Raw genomic sequence first — 22750 nt, forward strand, 5'->3', positions numbered from 1 at the left:
ACATTTCTTGCACACCTGAAGCAATGTTGGGACCTCACAGGAAATGGGATGGGCAAGGCAGAGACTGAAAGCAGTTGCTTTCTTCATGGATGAATGGCCCTTCAAGCCAGAGCAGCTGCTGGGGATGGATCAAGGACTCTTACCAAAGTGTGTTCAAGGGCTTTGATTACACAAAGATCATTGTTGAAGGGTTCTCTAGCATTCCTATAGCAAAGGATTGTATTTGGGAGACTTCTCCTTTGTGTTACTGTTTGCTCTTGCCTGCATCCTTTGCTATTGCTACCTCTTTTCACAGTAGAAGGCAGTGTTAGAAGGTTCAGAATGTTGTTAATTGCTGAAGCTGGGAAATGTGTCACTTCTGTAAGCCCTTAGGTTCTTATGAAAGCAGATCACTGAAGCCATGGGGGTTTTCAGCAAATTGGGACCATCCCCAGCTGAAGCAAGGAAACTGCAAAGGTGTTAGGAGACTTTGTGGGTGGTGTTTCAGTAGGGTGAGGTGGTGGTGTTGCCTGCTGATGTATGCAAATGCAACAGCATTCTGATTTTCTGCAACGGTGTGAGAAGCAAAGAGGCTTTTGCAAATTCAGGGCTGAGGCACGCTCCCATATCCATCATGACTTTCCCCCCACAGCATCATGCTACTGCAGTTCAGTGATTGGAGACAGAAGGTGTATCTCTTGTGGGGTCACTATCCCCAGTTGGAAAGTAGGTTGATGTGGGAATTGCCCTATTGCAGAATCCCCAAGAATTACCATGAATTTTGTATCTACTTGACCCTCAGCCCTGCACTCAGCTGCTAAAACATCAAGGCTTTGCTGCCCTCTGCCCCAGGCTGCCTTTCTCCGGTGTTTAGGAACCTGGTTTGGTGGGTGATATTGGTAGCAGGGGAATGGTTGGACCAGATGATCTGGGAGGTCTTTTCCAACCTTAATGATTCTGTGATCAGCGCCTGGCAGGCTGCTCCAGTGGTACCATGACAACGGCAGCAGAGCTCCAGCGGGAGCACTTGGGCTTCATGCTCCCACCATCTGGTTTCAGCAGCCTACGGCTCTGCCAGGCAAACAATCCAAGCTGAAATTTTCCATGTCTGCGGTCTGCCTCAGGTTGTGCTTTAGAGGGGCTTTCTGAGCAAGGTGGAGGGTGGCGGAGCGCTCAGACGTGGTTAATCGGTTGAAAAGATTTATTTTAAGAGAATAAATCATCTGGGATAGCTCGTGATCAAGGGAGTGTTTGATCAGCCCAGTTTCGGTGGAGGAAAATTTAGTCAGCCCCCACATGAAGCATTACTAGGAGGTATAAGGCTGAGAATGGGCAGATATTCAATTTTTTTTTTTCAGCTGCAAGTTTTCCTTCTCTCTCCAGCCCCCCACATCAGTGCATTTGTGTCACTAGAGGGTGACACCTTCCTACAGGGTGATGCCTTTCCTGCCTGGTAGGTGAGGGAAAGGCTGTTGTAGTCTGCCCAGACTTAAGCAAAGTCTTTGACACGGTCTCCCACAGTATTCTCCTGGAGAAGCTGGCAGCCCATGGCCTGGAAATGAGCCTGCAGTGTGCCCAGGGGGGCAAGAAGGCCAACGGCATCCTGCCTTATGTCAGGAATAGTGAAGGCAGCAAGGCCAGGGAGGTGATGGTCCCTCTGTACTCAGCTCTGGTGAGGCCGTACCTCAAGTACTGTGTTCAGGCCCCTCACTACCAGAAGGACATCGAGGCCCTGAAATGTGTCCAGAGAAGGGCTGCAAGGCTGGTGAAGGGCCTGGAGCACAAGTCCTGTGAGGGGCAGCTGAGGGAACTGGGGGTGTTTGGTCTGGAGAAGAGGAGGCTCAGGGCAGACCTCATTGCTCTCTACAACTTCCTGAAAGGAAGGTGTAGGGAGCTGGGGGTTGGCCTCTTCTCACAGATAACTAATGATAGAACCAGAGGGAGTGGCCTTAAGTTGCACCAGAGGAGGTTTAGGTTGGAAATTATGAGACATTTCTTCTCAGAAAGAGCAGTCAGGTGTTGGGACGAGTTGCGCAGGGAGGTGGTGGAGTCACCGTCCCCGGGGGTGTTCAAGGAGAGGTTGGACATGGTGCTTAGGGACATGGTTTAGTGAGTGAGATTGGTGGTAGGGGGATGGTTGGACCAGGTGAGCTTGGAGGGCTTTTCCAATCTTAATGATTCCATACAGGGCTGGCCATGGCCTTGTTTCTGTAGTGACGGTGTTTCTGCCCATGGTATTTGGGCTGGAGTCAAATCTTGTGAGGGTAATCCAAAGGAGCTGATCTGGCTGGAAATGCTAAAACAGATTATGGGCTTTCAGCTGACTCAGCTCCTGTGCAGCCCCAGAGCCCGCAATCGGCCATACAGGTACCATAGGAACACACAGCTGGGGGCCTTCTGCACCTTTGGTTGCAGCTCAGGTGGCTTCAGCCACCCACAAAGCTGGGCCTTAAGCTCTGCCGAAGTCTCAACGCATGCCAGAAGCTGTGTGGAGAGGGGATGCACGAGTGGACTGAGCTACCTGTTCATTTGGCAGCAGGTGAGCAAACAGAGAGCTGCTGTGCCAGCCCTGTGTTTACTCATGAGCTAGAGAAAGGTCGATGAGCAATGATAGGAAGGGACAAGGCCCGTTTCCTGGTGCTTTGTTCTATACTTTGCTGAGCTGAATGGGAGGATAGCAAGGTCCCCTACAAAGAAGGAGGTATGTTGAGCATGGATAGAAGTGGATTTATGCACATGGGAGCACTTAGTTTCAAATGACAGGCTCCAAGTTGACTGTTACCGCTGGGTATTTGGGGTGATGACTGACAGGTCCATACAAACATGAGCTTTCATGCTCAGTTGCCATCAAATGGCACATCAGGAAGCATTAGGATGGGAGCAGAGAAGAAAATGAAAACCATTTTGCTGCCGTGAAGCCACTGGTGCACTGACACCCAAACCCTGCCCACTTCATTCCCAGAGTGCAGCAGAGCTGGAAAATGTTCTGTGAAAGGCAGTGGGGATACAAGAGGCCTGGAGCACCTTCCGCCTCCATTCCTCCAGCTGGAAACAGTGCCTAAGAGGGGTCAGGGCTGAGATAAAACCACGGGAGGGAAGCTTCACTCTCTTCAGACATAAGGAGCGTTACATGAAGCCTGTAAAAGGCAGGTTGGGGTGGAACAGGGTTGTTTGTGTGCCGGGCAGCAGAGCTAGGAAGCTCCTTGCTGCAGGGGCTGGGGGTGCAGAGGATTTACGCTGCTTCTAGAGGAGTTGGGGCAGTTCTGGAGAAGAGGAATCATGCGTCTCAGTCTCTCTGCTGGACTCTGGGTACCCTTTCACTGGGGTCTCTGCGCTCTCCTGCGGGCACTGCTTTTTCCTTGCCAGCAGCACTGCGAGCAGGATGGGCTGGTCCAAAACCCTCCTGCCCCTGCAGCCCCTCCAGCTGCTTTCCCCTACTCCTTCCTCTCCGTGGGGCAGAGCCGAGCGTGGGGACGATCCCAGCCACCCGGCCAGGAGCTCCGGAGCATGGGGAGGCCAAAGACAAAATCCCCCCCGGATAGCAGCGGGGCAGAGAAGAGCAGCCATTCAGCCCTTCGCCCCATCGTCTGCGTTCGTCTCCCGGGTTTTGGGACCACATCTCCATCCTCGGCTGCCGCCCACCTCTGATGGGGACAAAAGAGGGGGGGGACAACGGCAGCGACCCGGGCGCTGCGGGGCTCCCCCCGCCACCTCCCGCTGCCGGGGACCCGCCCGCTGCCGGGGCCGCGCCGGCCTCCGCCCTTCCGCGGGGCTGGACCGGGCGGGGCTGAATCGGATCGGATCGGGTTGGATCGGATCGGGTTGGTTTGGATCGGATCGGGTTGGGTTGGATCGGATCGGCTCGGAGCAGGTGCGGAGCTCCGGGGGCGCAGGGGCCGCCCGCGGCAGGTGAGCGGGGCCGGGTTTAAAGCGGGGGCTCCCCCCCGGTGGCAGCGCCGTGAGCGTGGTTCCCGACGGAGCCTCTCCCCCCCCTTAGGGTTAGGGGCGCTGGGGAGAGCTTCCTACGGCCTGGGAGGTTTTGGGGAGCGGTGTCTGCTGAGCACTGTGGGTTGGGGGTGGCTCGGTGGGCAGCCCGAGGTGGTGGGATTCGGGAGGGGGGCAGCTGGAAGCAGGGAGCAGCTCGTGGATGTCGGGCTACCTGCAAGACCCCAGAGGGTCCCCAGCTCTGCATCGTGCTCCGCCAGGTGTGGATGTCTCTCTCCTGGTCTGGAGAGGACACCCACGGCCTTACTTTGCTGTGCTCGGCCTCTCCATACCTCCTGCTGCATCTCCCTGTCGTGCCTGGGCTTTCCCCGGGGAAGCAGTGAGTTGCTGGGGAGGGACAGACCCTGCACAATCCCTCGGTGGGCTCCTGGCATGCCAAGGTTTCCCCTGGGAAGGGAGGTGCTTAGTGAGGCAGGGGGAAGCAGCAGAGAAACCTTCAGCGTGGCCCTGAGTTGCTTGGTTTGGAATTATTATTATTATTTTTTTAGCACAGCTCCATTTTCAAATAGGAAAGGTGGGGAAGTGCTGCCCTTGAGGTGCTGCAATTAGCTGCTTGCCTCACCGGCATGTCACTGGGGCATGGGCAGCTGGCTCTGGTGGCCCTGCAGGAGGCTGTGGGGCGGTGCTGGGTGCTGACCCCACCACGCTCTCTATTTGGAGCCGGCAGGTCCAAATCCAGGGGAGCATGCCTGGTGACTTTTCTACCCTGTCCCCAACTCTCCTGGGCTTGGCCAAGGTGCAGGATCCGGGCAGAGAGGGTGCTGGGGCTGAGCAAAACCCTGCAGGGTTTTTGCAGCAGAATGCAACCCGAGCATTTTGGAGCTGCTGCCACCGGGGCTCCTGACATTTTCCTGCTCCCCCTCTAGGTCTCTGAGCAGGGCATCGCTGCCTCAGAGCCCTCGTCCTGCCAGAGAGCAGGGCCTGGTGCCTGCAGGATGGCGAGATGGCTGCCTCGCTCTGCGGACCTGACCCGCTTCTGCCAGAAACTCAACCGAGTGAAGACCTTGGAGGATGACATGATGGAGACGTCCTTCAACAGATGCCTTTCCACCATCGACTTGACGCTGCTGGGCATCGGGGGCATGGTGGGCTCTGGGCTGTACGTCCTCACAGGCACCGTGGCCAAGGAGATGGCTGGCCCCGCTGTCATCGTCTCCTTCATCATCGCCGGCTTCGCCTCGCTCCTGGCTGCTCTCTGCTACGCCGAGTTTGGGGCCCGGGTACCCAAGACGGGCTCTGCCTACATGTTCACCTACGTGTCCGTGGGGGAGATTTGGGCATTTCTCATCGGCTGGAACGTGCTGCTGGAGTACATGATCGGGGGCGCAGCGGTGGCCAGGGCCTGGAGCGGCTACCTGGACTCCATCTTCAACCACAAAATTAAGAACTTCACTGAGACCCACATCGGCACCTGGCAGGTTCCCTTCCTAGCCCACTACCCGGACTTCCTGGCGGCCATCATCCTGCTGGTGGCCACTGCCTTCATTTCCTTTGGGGCCAAAGTGTCCTCCTGGCTCAACCACGTCTTCTCGGCTGTCAGCATAGGCGTCATCCTCTTCATTCTCATCATGGGCTTTGTCCTCGCACAGCCCAAGAACTGGGGTGCCCAGGAGGGAGGCTTTGCCCCGTATGGATTGTCAGGCATCATGGCTGGCACAGCCACCTGCTTCTACGCCTTCGTGGGCTTTGATGTCATCGCAGCCTCCAGTGAAGAAGCCAGGAACCCGCAGAAGGCTGTCCCCAGGGCCATAGCGTTCTCCTTGGGGTTGGCCACCGGCGCCTACATCCTTGTGTCCATGGTGCTGACGCTGATGGTGCCCTGGCACACGCTGGACCCTGATTCTGCCCTGGCTGATGCATTTTACAGGAGAGGCTACTCCTGGGCAGGATTTCTGGTAGCCACTGGCTCCATCTGCGGTGAGTACACACCGGCTGGTGGAGGTGGGAGCGTACAGACCGGGGGCTGGGAGGTGGGGTGGTTTGGGCAATGCACCCAATCTCACGTGGGTTCCCTTCCTCTGCCTGTCCCTCAGCAATGAACACGGTCCTGCTGAGCAACCTCTTCTCCCTGCCACGCATTGTCTACGCCATGGCCGAGGACGGGCTCTTCTTCCAGGTCTTCTCCCGAGTGCACCCCCGCACGCAGGTGCCCGTCATCGGCATTGTGGTCTTCGGGTTCCTCATGGCCCTGCTGGCCCTCGTCTTCGACCTGGAGGCCCTGGTGCAGTTCCTGTCCATCGGCACGCTGCTTGCCTACACCTTTGTGGCTGCCAGCATCATCGTGCTGCGCTTCCAGCAGCAGAAGGCAGGCGCCCCCACGCAGCCCGCTGGCAGCCGGCCCAGCCCCGAACCCTGCGAGGGCCCCGCCACCGGCGAGCTGAAGGAGTATGAGTCCTTCTCCGACAAGCTCCAGCTGGTGGATAGAGACAAGAGCAAAGAGCACCGGGAGCCGGGGCAGCTGAAGGCAGCTTTCGAGCCCTACCTGGAGTTCCTCAGCGACTTCTACCCGGGCGAGGTGGTCACGGTGGCTGTGGTGACCCTGATGGTGTCTGCCGTCTGCCTCTGCTCCATCTTGGTGTTTGGCAACACCCACCTCCACCTGCCCACCTGGAGTTACTCCCTGCTGCTGGTCCTCTTCAGCCTGGGTTTCCTGCTCAGCCTCCTCCTCATCTGGGTGCACGAGCAGCAGCGCAGCACGCAGACCTTCCAGGTAGGTTTGGGGGCCGTGGGCTGGGATGAGGCAGGGTGTGAGCAGCGCTGCCAGACCCTGGAGAGGCTGTGGTCACCCTGACCTGGTAAAAACACCGCAGCTGGTGGCTGTGTCCTGAGAGCAGATGTGCCCAGGTTGTGCTGGGATGGGTGTCCTCCCCGTCCCTTTGATGGGGAGCTGCCCTTGAGGGTCACTGCTGCCTTCCAGCATTCCTCCCCATGTCCTCTGCATGTCCTGGCACTCCTCCTGCTCATCCCAGGTACCCCTCGAGCAGTCCAGGCATCTGGAAGGCAGTGTTGTTGCTCCCTGCCTCTGCTATCTAGCCAGGACCCTGTTGTCTCTGGATTGCACTGGGTCTGCTTTGGTCCTCGTTCCCCAGCCTACCCTTCCAGCCTGGCATGCAGCCAGGAAAAAAAGGTTCTCAGAAAGCCCCAGTGACCAGGTACAAGTTGTCATTCCCCACATTTGCTTGCCAGTGCCATTTTGTCTCTGCAGTTGTAAGGACAAGGACACGGCCCTACAACACAGCAGCTGTGCCTGTTCCTGGCAGGTCTCTCACCGATGGCTCTGGTTCTCTTGCAGATCCCCCTGGTGCCCCTGTCCCCAGCACTGAGCATCGTCCTCAATATTTATCTCATGCTGAAGCTCAGCTACGTGACGTGGCTTCGCTTCACAGTCTGGCTTATTTTAGGTGAGTGCTCTCATGGCAGCATGATCCCGGGGAGCCCGTGCTCCCTTCTGGGGAGAGGGAAGTGCCTGGTGTGGCTCTGGGGAGCAGGAGCAGGGCAGCAGTGCCCTCCCTGCTTTAAGCATCCCCTGTCGCATCCAGCAGAAATCTTCTGCATCACTCCTTCAGCATGTGGCACTGACCGGAGTCATCTCCGGACAGGGGAAATCCCGGTTTCCTCCACTCATGCAAGGAGAATCCCTGGAATATCTTGGCCCAATCTGCCTGCAGGCCCCCCTGACATTTGAGATGTGTCCAGCACAGGGCCCAGCAGCTTGAGCACCGTTGGGACTGGGCCACCAGGCTTGTGTCTGCCCAGACAGAGGGCACGGCACTGGCTTACCTGGGCTAGTGATGGTCCTGGCCAAAGGTCCTGGGGCTTCGTGGAATGGTCAGGGGGGAGAGGGCAGACCCGGAGCCCTGCTGCTTTGGGTCTTCCTCCTCCTCTGCTGCAGCCACTGCTCTCCATCTCCTTCTGCAGGCCTGCTCGTCTACTTTGGCTATGGCATCTGGCACAGCAAGGAGAACCTGCGGGAGCCCCAGCTGCAGCGTGTCAGCGCCCACTACGTGGTGTTCCCCAGTGGCAGCCTGGAGGAGACGGTGCAAGCGGTCCAGCCCAGCCCTCAGCCCGCTGCTGGGCTGCCAGACACGGACACCGATGAGGCCAAGAGATGACGCCCCAGGGGAGGGGGCAGCTGGGTGGCCACAGCTCTGGAAATGCCTGCCCCCACCCCACGACAAAGCCAGGGACCCCCTTCTGCCCGGTCCCCTGGGTGCGTGGCTCCGTCCAGGGAAGGCACGGGGACACTCGCCCTTCCCCGTGTGCTTACTGCAGAGTGTGGGGGGCTGGCTGCCTCCGTCCCCAGCCCTGGAGCCGTGGCTCTTTGCCCCCAAAACCTAGTGCCTGCCATGCCCACGGGGAGCCTCGTACCTGCCGCCATCCCCTGCGCGCACCCAGGGGCTGTGCAGCAAATCTCCCTTCTGCTGGCCTGTCCCCACAGCCCTGCACAGCTGGGGACACCGGGGCTGGGCCAGACAGCTCCATGCTGCCCATCCCAGGCCTGATCCTGGTTCTTTCTGCGGCCCTGTGCTACCTGCAGCAGGAGCTGGCTGTCCCCTTGGCTGCCCCCACCTCTCCAGGGGCTGCTCTCCTGAAATACCAGGGCTGCGGGAGCTGCAAGGAGCAGCTGGGGCTGTGTGAGCTGGAGAAGGGCTGTGGCAGGGTGCAGGCACCTCCTTCCAAGCCAGGACCATGGGAAAGCCAGCGTGGCTTGCATGGTAGGAGCCCTGCTGCCACTTCCCAGCTGCTGGTGCCTGCTGGTTTGGGGTGTGCTGGAGGCTGGCGGCCGCACCGGGCAGACTGGGAGCCCGATTCCAAGGTCCTGTCGGGACAGACTTTTGCTCAGCCCTGCAGGAGGGGTGAGCACTCAGGATCTTGTCCCCTGAGGTGCCAGCAGCCTCCCTGGGAGACTCCCAGCTCCCCCCTTCCTCTGCACTCCAGCAGCTCATCCTGCACCATCACCTACATCGACACAGGCTTTTGCTGGCTCCTGGTGGCTCAGGAAGGGCTCTGGGGGTGCTTTTTGGTGTCAGCTCCTGCCCTGCACATGTCCCTGAGCGGTGGTGTTGGTGGTAGGGGGTCCCAGCACCCACCTGGCGAGGATGCTGTACTGGGCAATCCCTGCCTGAAGCTGAAGGTATCGGGGTTTTGGCATGTTTCAAAAGAGGCTGCTGATCCGCCAGGCCTCCAGCATGCACACCCTGCCCTGCCCTGCTGTAGGGTGGGTGTGCAGCATCCCCTGCATCCCCCCGTGGGGTCAGCCCTGCCCTGGCAGGGAGCTGGTTCCCATTGCTCATCCCATCACACCCAGGGGTGCAGGGGCTCTGTGCAATCTGATGGCTCCTCGGTGACCCCCCCCTCAGTGGCACAAATCTGCTGGCCCTGCCCATGTCCTGCTTGCCCCCTGCACTGTTGCTGCTGCCGTGGGGGGGGGGGGGCTGCTGTGTCCCCACCGTGCTGCAGCCCTGCTTGGCACCTCTGTGTAGTGGCTTGTGAGCAATGGGCTGACTCGGTCACCCTCATAAACACTGGTTCTGCAATGGCTCTGTGTGTGTGTGTGCTGTATGTCCCCCCATAGCCCGCCTCTGGAAGCTGCTCCCCCAGCAGGAAAGCCCCCAGAAGCTTGGGCAAGGGGAGTTTTGCACCACCTGTGAGAGCCTGAACCCCTTTGTCAGCTGCAAGGACGATGCTGAGCAGGGAAGTGTCTTGGCACCGAGGCAGAGGCTTTAATGCTGCCAAAAGTCATGACCTGAGCTGATGAGAGAACTTGTGAATCAGTGTAAATAATGTGAATTAAAAAGTCACAAGATAGCCTGTCTGGCCCCAGCCTCACCATCGTTCACTAGTGAAGTTCCTTTCCCTGATAAGAAAGTGACTCTTAATTTAAAAAAATAAAATAAAATATTCAGCAGCTATCTGGGGAGGCAGATAGCTTTAAGTCTCCTTATCATTTGTTTCCTCTTAACCTCCACTATAAATCTATTGTCTTCAAGATAAAGGCCAGCAGACAAAACAACAGCAAGATATCAGGGAGGGAGCCTGGCACAGGTTCGCCTGACCAGGAAAGAAGTAGAACTGGCAGAGCAGAAGAGGATCAGTTTTCTGTTCTCTTTTGTAAGAAAGGTGCTGTCACTCTGTGATATACACTCAGTGGTGGCGGACTGAGCTCACCCTGCATGGGTGGTGTTTGGTACAGTTTCATCTGCCGTGATGACCTCAGTGATGCCAAAGGAGCCACTAAGCCACTGCTACTTAACCTAGTTAAAAACGTTTATTTGTAAAAATGCAGAGCGCTTAGAGTTACTGTTGTGCTGAGCCATAAAAGCCACGTGTGGCTGTGGGGACTGCGCACGAGCATGGGCTGGGCAGGCATCAGGGAGTGACGTGGATGCAGCTGGCAGGGAATTAAAGGATCAAAACGTAATTAGTGGCAGCCTGGGAGGAGAGTATGCCCTCTTGAGCACATTCATTTGGTTTTTTTGTGTGTTTGTTTTTACATAGGATTACAGAATTGGTCAGTTCATCTGTCCCATACAACATCCTATTGTACTAATGTGTCCTGGACAGAAGCAGAACACGTATTAATTGATTTTAAATTGCCTACCTAATTATGCTCAAAACCAGCAAAGCCTGTTTTTATGTCAGCAGCCACTGACGCCAACGGAGCCCTCCCACAATGCTCCTAAAATTGTATCAGCAGGAGAAAAATCTAAACCAAAGCATGTCAACAGTGCTCTGAGATGCGGCCAGGCAAGCACCTTCAGTGGGGCTCAGCACGTGGCCATCAGCTGGGTGCAGGCGCATCAGAAGTGGTGGAAAAGATGTCAGCTCCCCTTCTGTATTCCCACACAGGTTGGAAAACAAACCACCCCCACGTGTGGCTCACAATTCACTTTCATAGGGCATGGGGAGAGAGGAGTTTGTTGTTTTACAGTGGGTGATATGATTTTCCATGGCAGTATCTTCCTCCAGATTAGTTGTTTAAAAGGAAAAGGGAAAGGGAAAAGGGAAAACACTTTTTTTTCTGGGAACCATGGCAATGGTCTGTTCAGCCTAGGTGGAGTTCGTGTAAATCAGTCTAACTCGAATATATCAGAGCGAAGTATGTAGGTCAGATAAAAGGACCAGTGACAGGGCTGTGGCAACCTGAAAGGGCTTTAGAGGTCGTGGGGCATAAGCAGTTCAGCACGTGTCCTGGGCCAGGCTCTGCTCAGAGGGCTAACGGGATCCTTGGGTGATCATCCCCACTTGCAGCAGAGGCAGCAGGCAGGGAGAAGGCACTGCTGAAGCAGGAGGGCTCGTGGGAGCTGCAGGGCACTGCTTGTTTGCAAAGGAAGTTAAAAGAGGGAAGGCCGTACAAGAAGATGGAAGAAGACAAAGGGAAATGTAAATTTTGATCAGGAATAATACGGCTTTTGGTACTAGGGAGAAAAGTGAAGCCAGGGCTGCTTTACCTGGGAAAGGGTGATTTCACCGTTGTGACAGAGGTGGTGTCTCCTTCAGCCCCGAGATGCTGCCAAAGTTCAGACAGCTGTCAGAGGTTGTCCTGCCCCAGGCTGCCCCAGCCATGTCCAGAGATGACTGAAAGGGACTGGTCTGATGAATGTTGGAAAGAAACAGGCTCGCTGCTGCTGCCCACACAGCCACAGTGACTTGGGCTGCCTGAGCTGGGGAGGAGTGGGGACGCCACTCAGCAAAGCAAGTTGCAGGTGCATCCCAGCGCTCCTTCAGAGACAGAATCACCACAGCCAGCAGGTTGAAATAAGCAGGCACTGACCCGGTTACAGACCAGAGCCCTGTCCACACTGGAGGGAAGGGAAAGGGAGCTCCAGATGCTGAAAGAGGGTGGTGGGCTGGTGCCCAGGACACACAGCAGCTCAATGCCCTGGTTAAGTCACTTCCCAGCCCCCAGCGCAGCTCTGCAAGCAGCACACACAAGCTGCAGGGCTCGTTTAAGGCTGGCTGTAAGTAATCCTCTTGTTATTCCATACGAGCCTCCCCTCCTCCTCCTCTAACAAACACAGCCAGAGGATGAGGTAAGCACCACGCTTCATCCCTAACAGCAGCAAACCTGCTTCTTCTGGCAGGGCATTGAAATAGGTGGCACAAACCATGGGTGTCTTTGTCCCCCTTGTCCTTCCACAAGGTGCTGGCAACCAATGCAAGCAGCTGGCTTGCTGAGCCCAGGGGCACCCTATGCATTGCAGAAGGCTTGTGCTTGCATTTCGGAAGCGTTTCAGCAGCCTGCATCTCAGCAGCTCCCCAAGCAAGGCTGCATTTGGGCCACAGCTCTTCCCTGTCTCGCCACATGGTGCAGACATTTTCATTCGATTTGTCTAAGTGCAAGTACAACGCGGTCCCATCACAGAGGCTCCCCTTCATACAGCAACCATTGTCTCCAACCTCCCAGCCACAAAACTACCAATGTTCACCGTCTGCACAGAAGACAAGGCAAGAAGCAATGGACTTATACTGTCACAAGGGAGATTTAGGTAAGAGACTAGCCATCGTTCCTCAGGGCGATGACAGCTTTGTCAGCTTATAAAATGTCTCTCAGATGCTTTCCAGGTCTGCAGGGTGCTGATCCCATGCTGGGAAGGACAACAGATTTCTCTCGATCCCATCTGCCCCTGCCTAGCTTCCCACACCAGACTGGAAGTGCTTTAGGGCAGCACCAAGCACTGCAGGCCCTGATCCTCACTGGGACATGAAAAAAGGTGCCTTCCTGCTTGGCAGCACACCTGACAAATCCCTCCCTGCTCCTGACCTGCTTTTTACCTCCACAGTACTTAGGAAAGCACCCAGGCAAGCAGTCGCCCTGACTGGATGAAAGTATCAGAGGGAATACTGCAGAAGAGATGACAGCACTCACAAAAACTCTTTTGTGCTGGCAGAAAAGCTCAGATTCCTGTACTCTATCACCACTAATAATGATGTTTATTAGTATCTACTATATCTTAATATGTTGTCATCACCGATGTGACTTGCACCAGAGGTGTTTCACATGGATCTGGCCAGTGAGCTTCCCTGGAGCTTTAACACCCATTTACCAGAAACAATTGGGCAGCTGAGGAAACACCAGAACACTGCAAGAAGACAAGCTTGCTGAGCCTTCAGTGCTTGGGGGCCACCTGCACCTCCAGCCCATGCCAGACATCCAGATGTTTTTGTGTGACTGTCCTCAACAACTTTCTCTCCCAGGCTGCCAGAAATTGCTGCAGGAAACCACTCCTCATGGAGGCCAGGAGAGGGAGAGTTAAGCCCAGCTTAACTGCACAACCGCGTGACTCTTGTCCCACCACACGCTGCTCCTGAAGGCACTCACAACCCTTCCCTGCCACTCCAAACCCAGGAAATAACAATGCCAGTCATGACCTAGGACAGGGTCTTTACCCTGGAGAGGATGGGCTCCTCATAAGGCTAAGGAACTGCAGTAGGAGGCAGCTGAAAATGAATCACCAGTGCATCTAACAGCCAATTCAGCAAAAGCAATCCTGGCCATATAGCAGGAGAACAAGCCTAAGACAGAAAGCATCTGTTCACAGCACATCTCTGAACAGGACTTTACTTGCTACGTAAGCACATCGCGCTCTTGAGCTGTGCAGACCCCACTGCAGTGGGCCATGGATCTAAACAACAGCAGCCACAAGCAGGAGCTGTGGCACGTTGTGTTCTGCCAGCTGCTCCAGACAAACGCCTCTAGATAGAAAGATAGATGGTAAGATGATAAACGTTTCTATGCAGAAATGTCTCCATGCAAAGAGGAGCCATGGAGTCTCATCCAGGGAGATGTTCTCGCATGTGCTAGAAGAGGCTCAGAGCTGGACACAGCAGAAATCTTAAAGTAAACAGATACAAAAAGTTCCAAGTGACAGCCATGGTGAAGTAGCCAATAATTCCAGATTTTGCTTTCAGCAGTACCCCAGGGCATTCCTGTGTCACAGCTTTGGTTAGTGGTACTGGGATGTTAGGCTGAAGTGCTAAAGCAGTCCCAAAGAGACTCACATTAAGCCACTGTATTCTGGGAATTACCCACCACTTTCATCTGAGTCTGAAGCTCGACCTTCAACTGACTCTTCCTCTGCAACTTTGCATTTCCACCATGTCTGAGAAGTAGATTTGGAAAAAGTATTTTCACAGCATCACACAGCTCTGCAAACTCTTTGCTCACAGGTATGTCCTAGAGGGGAAAATCAATGCAGGTAAGCAAGTGCATGTTATGATTTACCATCCCTCAGGAAAAATAAATAAATAAATCAAGTCAAGTCAAATCAAATCAAATCAAATAAATATTGCAACATATTCTGTGCTCTCTCAACCCAAATACTAAATTCTACCACAAGCTTGTGAGATCTGAGACTGTTAGCCAACACCACCACATTATGGATAGGTATGAAATTTGAGCAGCACGATCCTGCTCCCCTTCTCTGGCAAGAAGCACAAGAGCTAAGGTGATGATGGAAGCAGCACAGGAATCAAAGAAAGAAATGGGTGCAAGCTCCTCACAGCACTACTGAAAGACAATGAACTAAGGCAGATAAAGGTGGGAAATGCCCTGTCCAACCATAGCTTAGCTTCATGAAAAATAGAACAGAAATGCCTCCGAAACTATTTGCATCATCAGAGTAAACAGAGCTCAGGTTACTCAGGGAACTTCTGAATTCAAAGGCCAGATTCCTCCCACCTTTGTGCTGAGAGGTGAGCCCTGCTTCTGCCACACACTGCTGCTGCCCAGAGCATTGAGTAATGCCCAGTTCGGTGCATTCATGCACCTCATTTTGCTACACACATGCTAAGTGGGGCCTAGGCCCAAATGTGTCCACATTTCCAAGCTGGGGGCCACTCCCAGTCCTCACTAGCCTACAACAATGCCAGAGCTAGAATCCCTCTGGCAGCACTTTGTCATTCACGTGCTGCACGTGCAACCTCTTCCCTCCCCTCCCTCTTCTTTCTGGTGTAACACTTACTGGCAGATCCAGGATCTCCACACCAGTGCTAGGATTTGCCTGTAGAGCTTTGAGGACCCCACAGCAGCCTTCATTCTGCATGGGATTTCTGATCATCTGAAAAGAAACAGCGACAGGATGTATGACACCTCTTCTCCTCCCTAACATGTTTTTCTTTGTCACCATGGAAGCTTCAACTTGTCTCTTCAAGCTCTGCTTGTCACCCTCCCACAGCAGCAGCCAACCCTCAGTCACACATTCAAAGCCTCCTCACGGCCAAAGGGCAAGAGACACGAGCTCCATGTCCCAAAGAGAATAGGCTGCAGAAATGGCTCCTAGTTGAACACAGACACCCCCAGGAGTCCACCCTTGAACAGAATGGTGTTGCAACGCACAGAGGAATGGTAGCCACAGCCATAGTAAGGGCCACCCAGGAGCCCCCACACCAGCACAGCCTTGCTGCTGGTCCAGCTGCAGAGAAAGGGCACTGACGATGCTTGAATGTGGCAGGACTGGCTGTGGTTCACACTGTGGCAAGCTCACAGAAATCTCTGTTCACAGAAAAAACTGCGGGATACGAGCGCTCTGTCTCAATGAGGATACTGCAGGGAAACACGGGAGGAGATGGGCTGGGGCAAGTGGCTCCCTGATTTTGCTGAGGGTTTGCTCTCAGAGGTTTCAAGTCAAGACAAGGATGCATCAGTGATACTTAAACACACATAAGAGGCTCGAAGACCTTCCTAGGAAAGTTACTTACATTAAGAGTCTTTAAAGTCTTGTTTTCTTTCAGGCCAACTGCAAATCGCAGAGCTCCTTCCACCGAAATACGATTATTGCTAAAAGCAGATAAAAGGAATGCTTCACACGCTGAGATGATCCAAGTAAATACATGTATTGGGAGGCTGGAACTGGCGAGGAGTTACCAACTCCAGCAGCCTGATAGAGGCATGGCTGCCACAGCTCCGTGTCCCCAGGTTCAACAAGTGGTGAGGCTCACCATTTCCAGTAGGCAAATACACAAACATAGAATATAGAATGGTTTGAGTTGGAAGGGACCTTAAAGATCATCTAGTTCCAATCCCCCTGCCATGGGCAGCAATGCCACCCACTAGATCAGGTTGCCCAGGGCCTCCTCCAACCTGGTCTTGAACACCACTTGTACACCACTCATCACTGGCCTCCATTTGGACACAGATCCATTGATCACCGCTCTCTGGGTGCCAACAACTGATCCACTGAACAGTCCATCCATCAAATCCATATCTCCCCAATCTGGAGACCAGGATGTCATGTAGGACTGTGTCAAAGCAATATATGCAAAATATGCAACATATATGTGCATGGCTGGGCATACGGACCAACAGAGACAGAAATTCAATATTCATACTTTGTCCCTCTCTATTTCAATGCTTGTTCCTTCCCAAACCACCTGGATCTCTTTGACTGCCTTTGGTTTCTCTCCTAAACAGTTTCATCAGTCAGGCCAATTCGCTCATGACTCATTAAATCAGATATTCTTTACTTTCCAGGAGCCTGGAAACGCCCGCTAACCCTATGCTCTCACAAAATGGTCAACTGTCAACCCATCTGCAGGGTTTGATACTCTGCACAGTTCCTCCTGCTCCAGCCTTCCTCTGTCATGTTATTGTCACCCAGAATCATTTCTAATTAGGTTAAATTCTCCATAGGTACACTCCTATAAGCACAAGCTTGCACCACAGCCTTCCTTTTACCATCTTTGTCTCCTTTTTTTTTTTTTTTTTTTTTTTTTTTTCCTTCCCTGGGACAACTTCCACCTGTCATATTAATGACTATGAACTTGTTGAGATCTCAGCTTCTTGGCTGCCTGGCTTCCATTGCTGTTTCACAAGCAATCCAGTCCTAAGCATACCTGCCTACAAGTCATGTGAAAACAGAGGCAATGGTCCAGTTTCTGCTCCGAGCATAAGATTTTTCTCTCATGCTCTTAAGCCTCATTTCTGCAGGTTCTAGCAAGCTGTTTTTTCATAACTCATCAACTGTCTCATCAAGGCCCCTCTACCAGTTACAGCATTCTTTTCTCTGTTGTTGTAAACCATTGCAACTTTGATCTGATCCTATGCCTCTCATACCAATCTCTTCTTAAAGTATCGCCTGGCTTTGGACTGCGAGGCTGATGCAGAACTGGTGCCAAGGAATATGCAACTGGGAGATGGCAGAAGAAGTAACACAGATCAGATCTTATTGCACCACAAGTTTAAGGATAGGAATTGGCACTTGGGATGAGACCAGCAGCACTCATATTTTGTGGTGTTCCCACTGCCTTACGCACCTACTGCTCTCTGGGGTAGGAGATACCAATGGCTGCTGCAGGCTTTGCTCACCACATTTGATCTCAGCACAAAATGGGAGAAAATGTGGAGGGGAACCAGAGTCAGACTCACCTAATGTTGAGCTCTTCCAGTACATTATTGGTTTTAAGAGCCTCCCCCAAGGCAGCAGCTCCACTGTTGTCAAAACCATTGTAGGAAACATCCAGCACCTTGAGGAATATGTTTGCCTGTAGTTTGACATAATCATAAAACTTAAAATCTTAAAATTTCCCTGTTGCTTGATGCAAGCTTAAACAGACTATTTCTGTGGACTACTATCCCTCCTATTGTCCAAACAGCAGTTGGAGGATTGCTGCACTAGTCCTTGGATGGCACATGTGATTTGTATTATTAAGTTACTTTAATGGCCCCTTTCAGCCTAAGAGACTACAAGAACTGTGTCTTATTTTAATGAGAAATTACTCTTTTTTAGTAGAATAAAACTGTATATTGAATAAAAAAAACAATTTCTGTACTGATTTATGAATCAGAAGTGCAATGAAACAATTCAAAACACTCATTACAATAATTTTTACTCTAAAAATGGAGAGAAATAGAAATAGAGAAATAGGAAACGTAATATGTCAATAAACAATGGATAATTTTACTCCCTTAGTTTCAAGGTGTGTATGATCCCAGATCAGAGATGGCCAGTAGACAGACAACAGCATCATGCAAACAGCACACGATGAAATTCACACTCATTAAAACAGATAAAGCTTCATGTGAGATTTCAGAATTTAAAAACAGGAGAGAAATCCATTTCCTACCCCCAAGCCTCTGGCCAAAGCAGCTGCCCCTTCACTATGGAAATGGTTCCAGCTGATTTTAAGTTCCTTTAGTCCAATGTTTTCTGCTATTGCCATTCCAAGAACTTCACCTTAAGAAAAATATATGATACCGAACAGTTTAAGAGTTAAACTAATTCACTGCTTTGCAAAGGAGGAAGGTTGAGTTAGGTTAGGTATATCTCTGCAACTGTCTGTGTTACCTCTGGGCAGGCAATTAGAACTAGAACATATTATTTTCTTTTATATCTTGTTTACCATAGACACAAAGCAGAAGCAGTCAGGCAATAAAGTGAATGCATTCTCTGACTACAGGCTGCAAGTGTAGCCTGTGAAGAAAAAATCCAATCACCATGCAACAGCCAGGATCTTCTGCTCATGCTCCAAGAGCTGACTGCTCATTCTCCAGCCTGATGGGACTCTGAAAGCTGAAACCCAGTAACAGGTAGCCTCCCACAGCCTCTCCTGCTTCCTGAGCTCTGGCCTCCAGCCAACGGGTGACACAGAAGCCAGCTCTGTTCTCTAACCACACCCCGAGCTCTGAAACCTGAAGAGACTTTCTCAGTAAATATTCTGCAAGCACCTGATGGAGCAGGAAATAAATGAGGTCAGCAACAAGCACAGAAGAAATGGAAGCCATGGCCATGCCTGAAGACCAGAAGGCAGGAGAGCTGTTTGACTGTAAAGGCAGCAGGAGGTCAGCAGAATGGAGAGCAGGAGTGGAGAGAAAAGCAGCCCTTGCAGCCTTCAAGGTAATAACGAGAAGGAAAAAACTAAATAAATAAAAATAAAAATAAAAATAAAAATAAAAATAAAAATAAAAATAACCCAAGTGAAAAGCTGGTGTCTTCCCAGTGATGATCCTCAGAGATGAGGATTATGGTTGTTTCCTCTCTTGTGAGCCAAAGAAGACATGAAGGATCTTCAAGGGGACTATATCAGGTGAGATGTGTGAGGATACGTGATTGTAAAGCAGTAGGTGGAGAGAACATGGTGGGTTTTTCACAAAAAAACACAACCAGGGGTGGGGAGGAAGAACATGGATCTGACAGACTGCATGGGATGTGGCATGGGAGAGCAGAAATTCAGTTTCTCCATTTTCAAGCCTGTATCCATCACAGACAGAGTTAGAGGTAACTTCTGTAGCAACCTTCTATATGCAAGGTACGCAGACGGCACTTTACCTGCTTTGTCACCAAACCTGTTGTAACTCAGATCAAGAATTTCCACTTTGCTGTTTGCTGTGATGGCATCTGCTAAATACTTTGCTGCATGGTCATCAAATTCATTTCCTGAGAGCTGGAGGGACACAATTGTATTGTTTTCTAGAAGCATAGCAGAAAGGGCCTTAGCTCCCTCAGTGCCCAATTTGTTGTCAGATAAATTGACATCTGAGGAAAGAAAAAAACACATTATCAGATCATTAAATCATTCCCTAACAGTTGTCAGGAAGGTGCCTGACCTCTGCGCTTTAATGGCAGAAGTAGTGTCAGGCTCAGAAAGTAAGAATGATGAAAACTGGTCTAACGCAGTATTTTAACAGGAAAAACAGAACTTCGTTTTTCAATTCACAACCTGTCCCTAAGAAACAGCCCTCATTCAAGTTCCACACATGAACACAGAATGAATTGGAAGTGCAGAGCTGGTGCAGAACCCTCCTCCCTGGCCACGTGTTTAACTGCGAGTGGCTACTTAACTTATGAAAGGGGGGAATATTGACCCTGGAAAAGCAGGGACTGAAAACAAGATCTCTAGACACAGCACTGCCCAAATGAGACAACTGCGAGGAAGCAGTGCTCTGCTTTTGCTCCCAAGTTACTACAGAATTATTAGACATGAAGGGTCTCTGGGAAGAGCAGATGAGTGCTGCTGCCTGAACAAAGGCTTGAGATTCCGTATGGATGTGCTTCTCTTTCACCTGTCCCTACTTAGAAGCTGTCTTCCTAGATGGCAATCCTGCAAATCCTACTTACAAAGCCTTAACCATTACTAACTATAACCTCTGAACGGTCTAAATTTCAGGTGCATGCCTTTGATCCACAACCAAAGCAAAAATTTGCTCTTTCTCCTGATAACTCTTTGCAAGAAGAGCAGGACTGAGCTGACTCCAGGCAGTTAAATCATAACTTCCAGTAACAAAATCATAACTTCACAAAAATAAAGACAGATACAGATCCACAGACACAGACAGAGAAAGGTGAGAAAGCACCACAGTTTTAAACACTCACTGTTCAAACAGCACCCCAATTCCCTTATGTGTTTCACAAAAGCAGTCACCAATGTAGTGGGATTGGCTAAATTCACAAACCCAGCACAATTTCCTCCTCTACAGCACAGCAGGAACAGATGCACCAGAGAAGAGCAGGAAGGATAATACAAACCTGAAATGTAGCAGTTTTCTTTCAGCATCTCTGCAATTGCAGCCGCCCCTTCTCCCAGCAGCCAGTTGTCACCCAGGTCTAACTTGATGATAGAGGTATCAGCCACCAAGGAAAGAGCTAAGGCCTTGGCACCCTGCAACGAAAACCTCACAGTGGGTCATTTACGGTTTCACCAGGTTCCCAAAGCTCTGGTGAGCATTCCTGTTTCAGCTCTGAGCCTGGCAGGGATCAGGGGGATTTCACAAAGCAATCAGCAGGATTCGGAAAAAGATCCCCCTTCCAAAATAATTTAAAAATGGACTGGGAAACCAAATGCTGAATATGGCTTACATTGAAGAGCTTTCATTTATCTTGTCAATTGTGAATTAAGAAAATCATAAAAATCAGGAAAAATGCTTCTACTGACAATATTCATGACGTAGAGGAAAACACCCTAGCCTGTGTGCCTTTCTGGACATCACTTCTACCTGGCAGCCTGTGTGCACACAGCCAATATGAGCATCCTCTCTGTTTGTTGCAGGCTGCTCTGACTCCTGACCTCCACATGTAAGAAGCTTGGGTGCAGCCAATATCAAGGGAAAATTTTAATTTCAAAAAAATCCCTAGAATTAAACAGAAGTGTTGCAATGATCTTGTGATTACTCAAGTTACGTTCTCCAGCCTTGGGTATCAGACACAGGAAATGAACTAGACGGAGGCTCAGAACTGTTGCAGTTGAAATAAACTTACCAGAGCAAATGGATTTATCAAAAATTACTAGGAAAGGCCGTGCCCTTTTTGTGGTCCAAATGACCAAAATGCCGTGCACACTGAAAGCAGCTTTCCTCGGTAGAAGTAGCCAACAAGAACTAACGTGCACAGTTAAAAATGATTGCAATTTCTTGTTTTGAGGCACTGGAACAGGTTGCCCAGAGAAGCTGTGGATGTCCCATCCCTGGAAGTGTTCAAGGCCAGGCTGGATGGGGCTTTGAGGTGTCCCTGCCCATGGAAGTGGGGTTGGAACTCAATGACCTGTAAGGTCCCTTCCAACCCAAAGCATTCAAGGATTCTTTAAAATGCTGGGGTTCAAGTTATAAAATGCAGGATAAAGTTCTCGATCCCAAGGGAAGCATGCCAAAGCGATGTTTGCACATCTCACCCTCCAGGTCCCGGGAAGGAGATGCCTTCCTGCTCTGAGCCCCCCCCCAATGCCACTGCTCCCCAAAGCCAGGTGCCAAACGGGAAGGGGGGATAATGAGGAAAGGGAAGATAACAGGGGAAGGGGGATAACAGGGGAAGGGGAGATAATGGGAAGAGGTAATGGGAAGGGGGAATAACAGGAAGGGAGGACAATGGGGGAAGGGGAATAATGGGGAGGGAGGATAATGGGAAGGGGGAATAAAGGGAAGAGAGAATGGGAAGGGGTGATAATGGGAAGGGGGATAAGGGAAAGGGGGGATAAGGGAAAAGGGGGATAAGGGAAAGGGGGGATAATGGGGGAAGTGGGATAACGGGAAGGGGAATAACGGGAAGGGGGGTTAACAGGAAGGGGGGATAACGGGGGAAGGGGAATAATGGGAAGGGGGGAATAAAGGGAAGAGATAAAGGGAAGGAGGGATAAGGGAAAGGGGGGATAAGGGAAAGGGGGGATAACAGGGGAAGGGGGGATAACAGGGGAAGGGGGGATAACAGGGGAAGGGCGGATAACGGGGGAAGGGCAGATAACAGGGGAAGGGGGTTAATGGGAGGAGATAACGGATGGGGTATCGGGAAGGGGGTATAACGGGGCAGAGGACAGAAGGCACAGACCACCCCCGGCCCACTGCAGGCTCCCCTCACCCGTGGGCCCAGCCCCCGGTGCCGCAGGGGGATGGCGGTGCCCGGCGGCCGCCGCAGGAGGCAGGAGGCCGGGCTGACGCCGCAGGCCCGGCACGCCGCCAAGTACGAGCTCCCCCCAGCCGCTCGGGGGGCTGCCAGAGGGCCGGGAGGACAGAGAGAGGCTCGGAGAGCTTCACCGGGAGCCTCGGAGGTGCCTGAGGGCTCCTCCGCCGCCATCTCGTGAGCCACTGTGGGGCTCCGCGTTGCTGCTGCTGCTGCTGCTGGTGGTGGTGGTGCTGCCATGGCGGCGGCACTGTGCTGCGGGTTGCTGGACTACAAGACAGAGAAATTCGCCCTGACACGGAACCGGCGGGTAGGGCTGCTGCACCGCCTGCTGCAGCTCGCCGTCTTGGGCTACCTGCTCGGGTAAGGGCGAGCGGCTCCTTCCCCGCAGTGGCCGGGTTGGGGTGCGGGGATGGGCTCACTGCACCGCACCGTCCCGTCCC

General features: G+C 52.4%; 2 protein-coding genes across 2 annotated transcripts; one reads left to right on the forward strand and one right to left on the reverse strand.

Moving 5' to 3' along the window:
* Nucleotides 1-4919: 4919 nt before the first annotated feature.
* Nucleotides 4920-9803, forward strand: SLC7A4 (solute carrier family 7 member 4; the record flags this gene model as incomplete). The annotated part of the gene is made up of 4 exons (XM_084297536.1): nt 4920-5901; nt 6018-6694; nt 7277-7385; nt 7903-9803. The coding sequence occupies 4 exons, from the start codon at nt 4920-4922 to the stop codon at nt 8094-8096; spliced, it is 1962 nt and encodes a 653-aa protein (XP_084153662.1). The 3' UTR covers nt 8097-9803.
* Nucleotides 9804-13987: 4184 nt separating this feature from the next.
* LRRC74B (leucine rich repeat containing 74B) lies at nt 13988-22547 on the reverse strand (the record flags this gene model as incomplete). Its single annotated transcript, XM_084297444.1, has 8 exons — nt 13988-14161; nt 14949-15044; nt 15685-15763; nt 17351-17466; nt 18049-18158; nt 19251-19457; nt 20448-20580; nt 22266-22547. The coding sequence occupies 8 exons, from the start codon at nt 22545-22547 to the stop codon at nt 13988-13990; spliced, it is 1197 nt and encodes a 398-aa protein (XP_084153570.1).
* Between the last annotated feature and the right edge of the window lie 203 nt (nt 22548-22750).

This window comes from Netta rufina, assembly GCF_964035555.1.
Source record: "Netta rufina genome assembly, chromosome: 17".
In the NCBI taxonomy this organism is placed as follows: domain Eukaryota; kingdom Metazoa; phylum Chordata; class Aves; order Anseriformes; family Anatidae; genus Netta; species Netta rufina.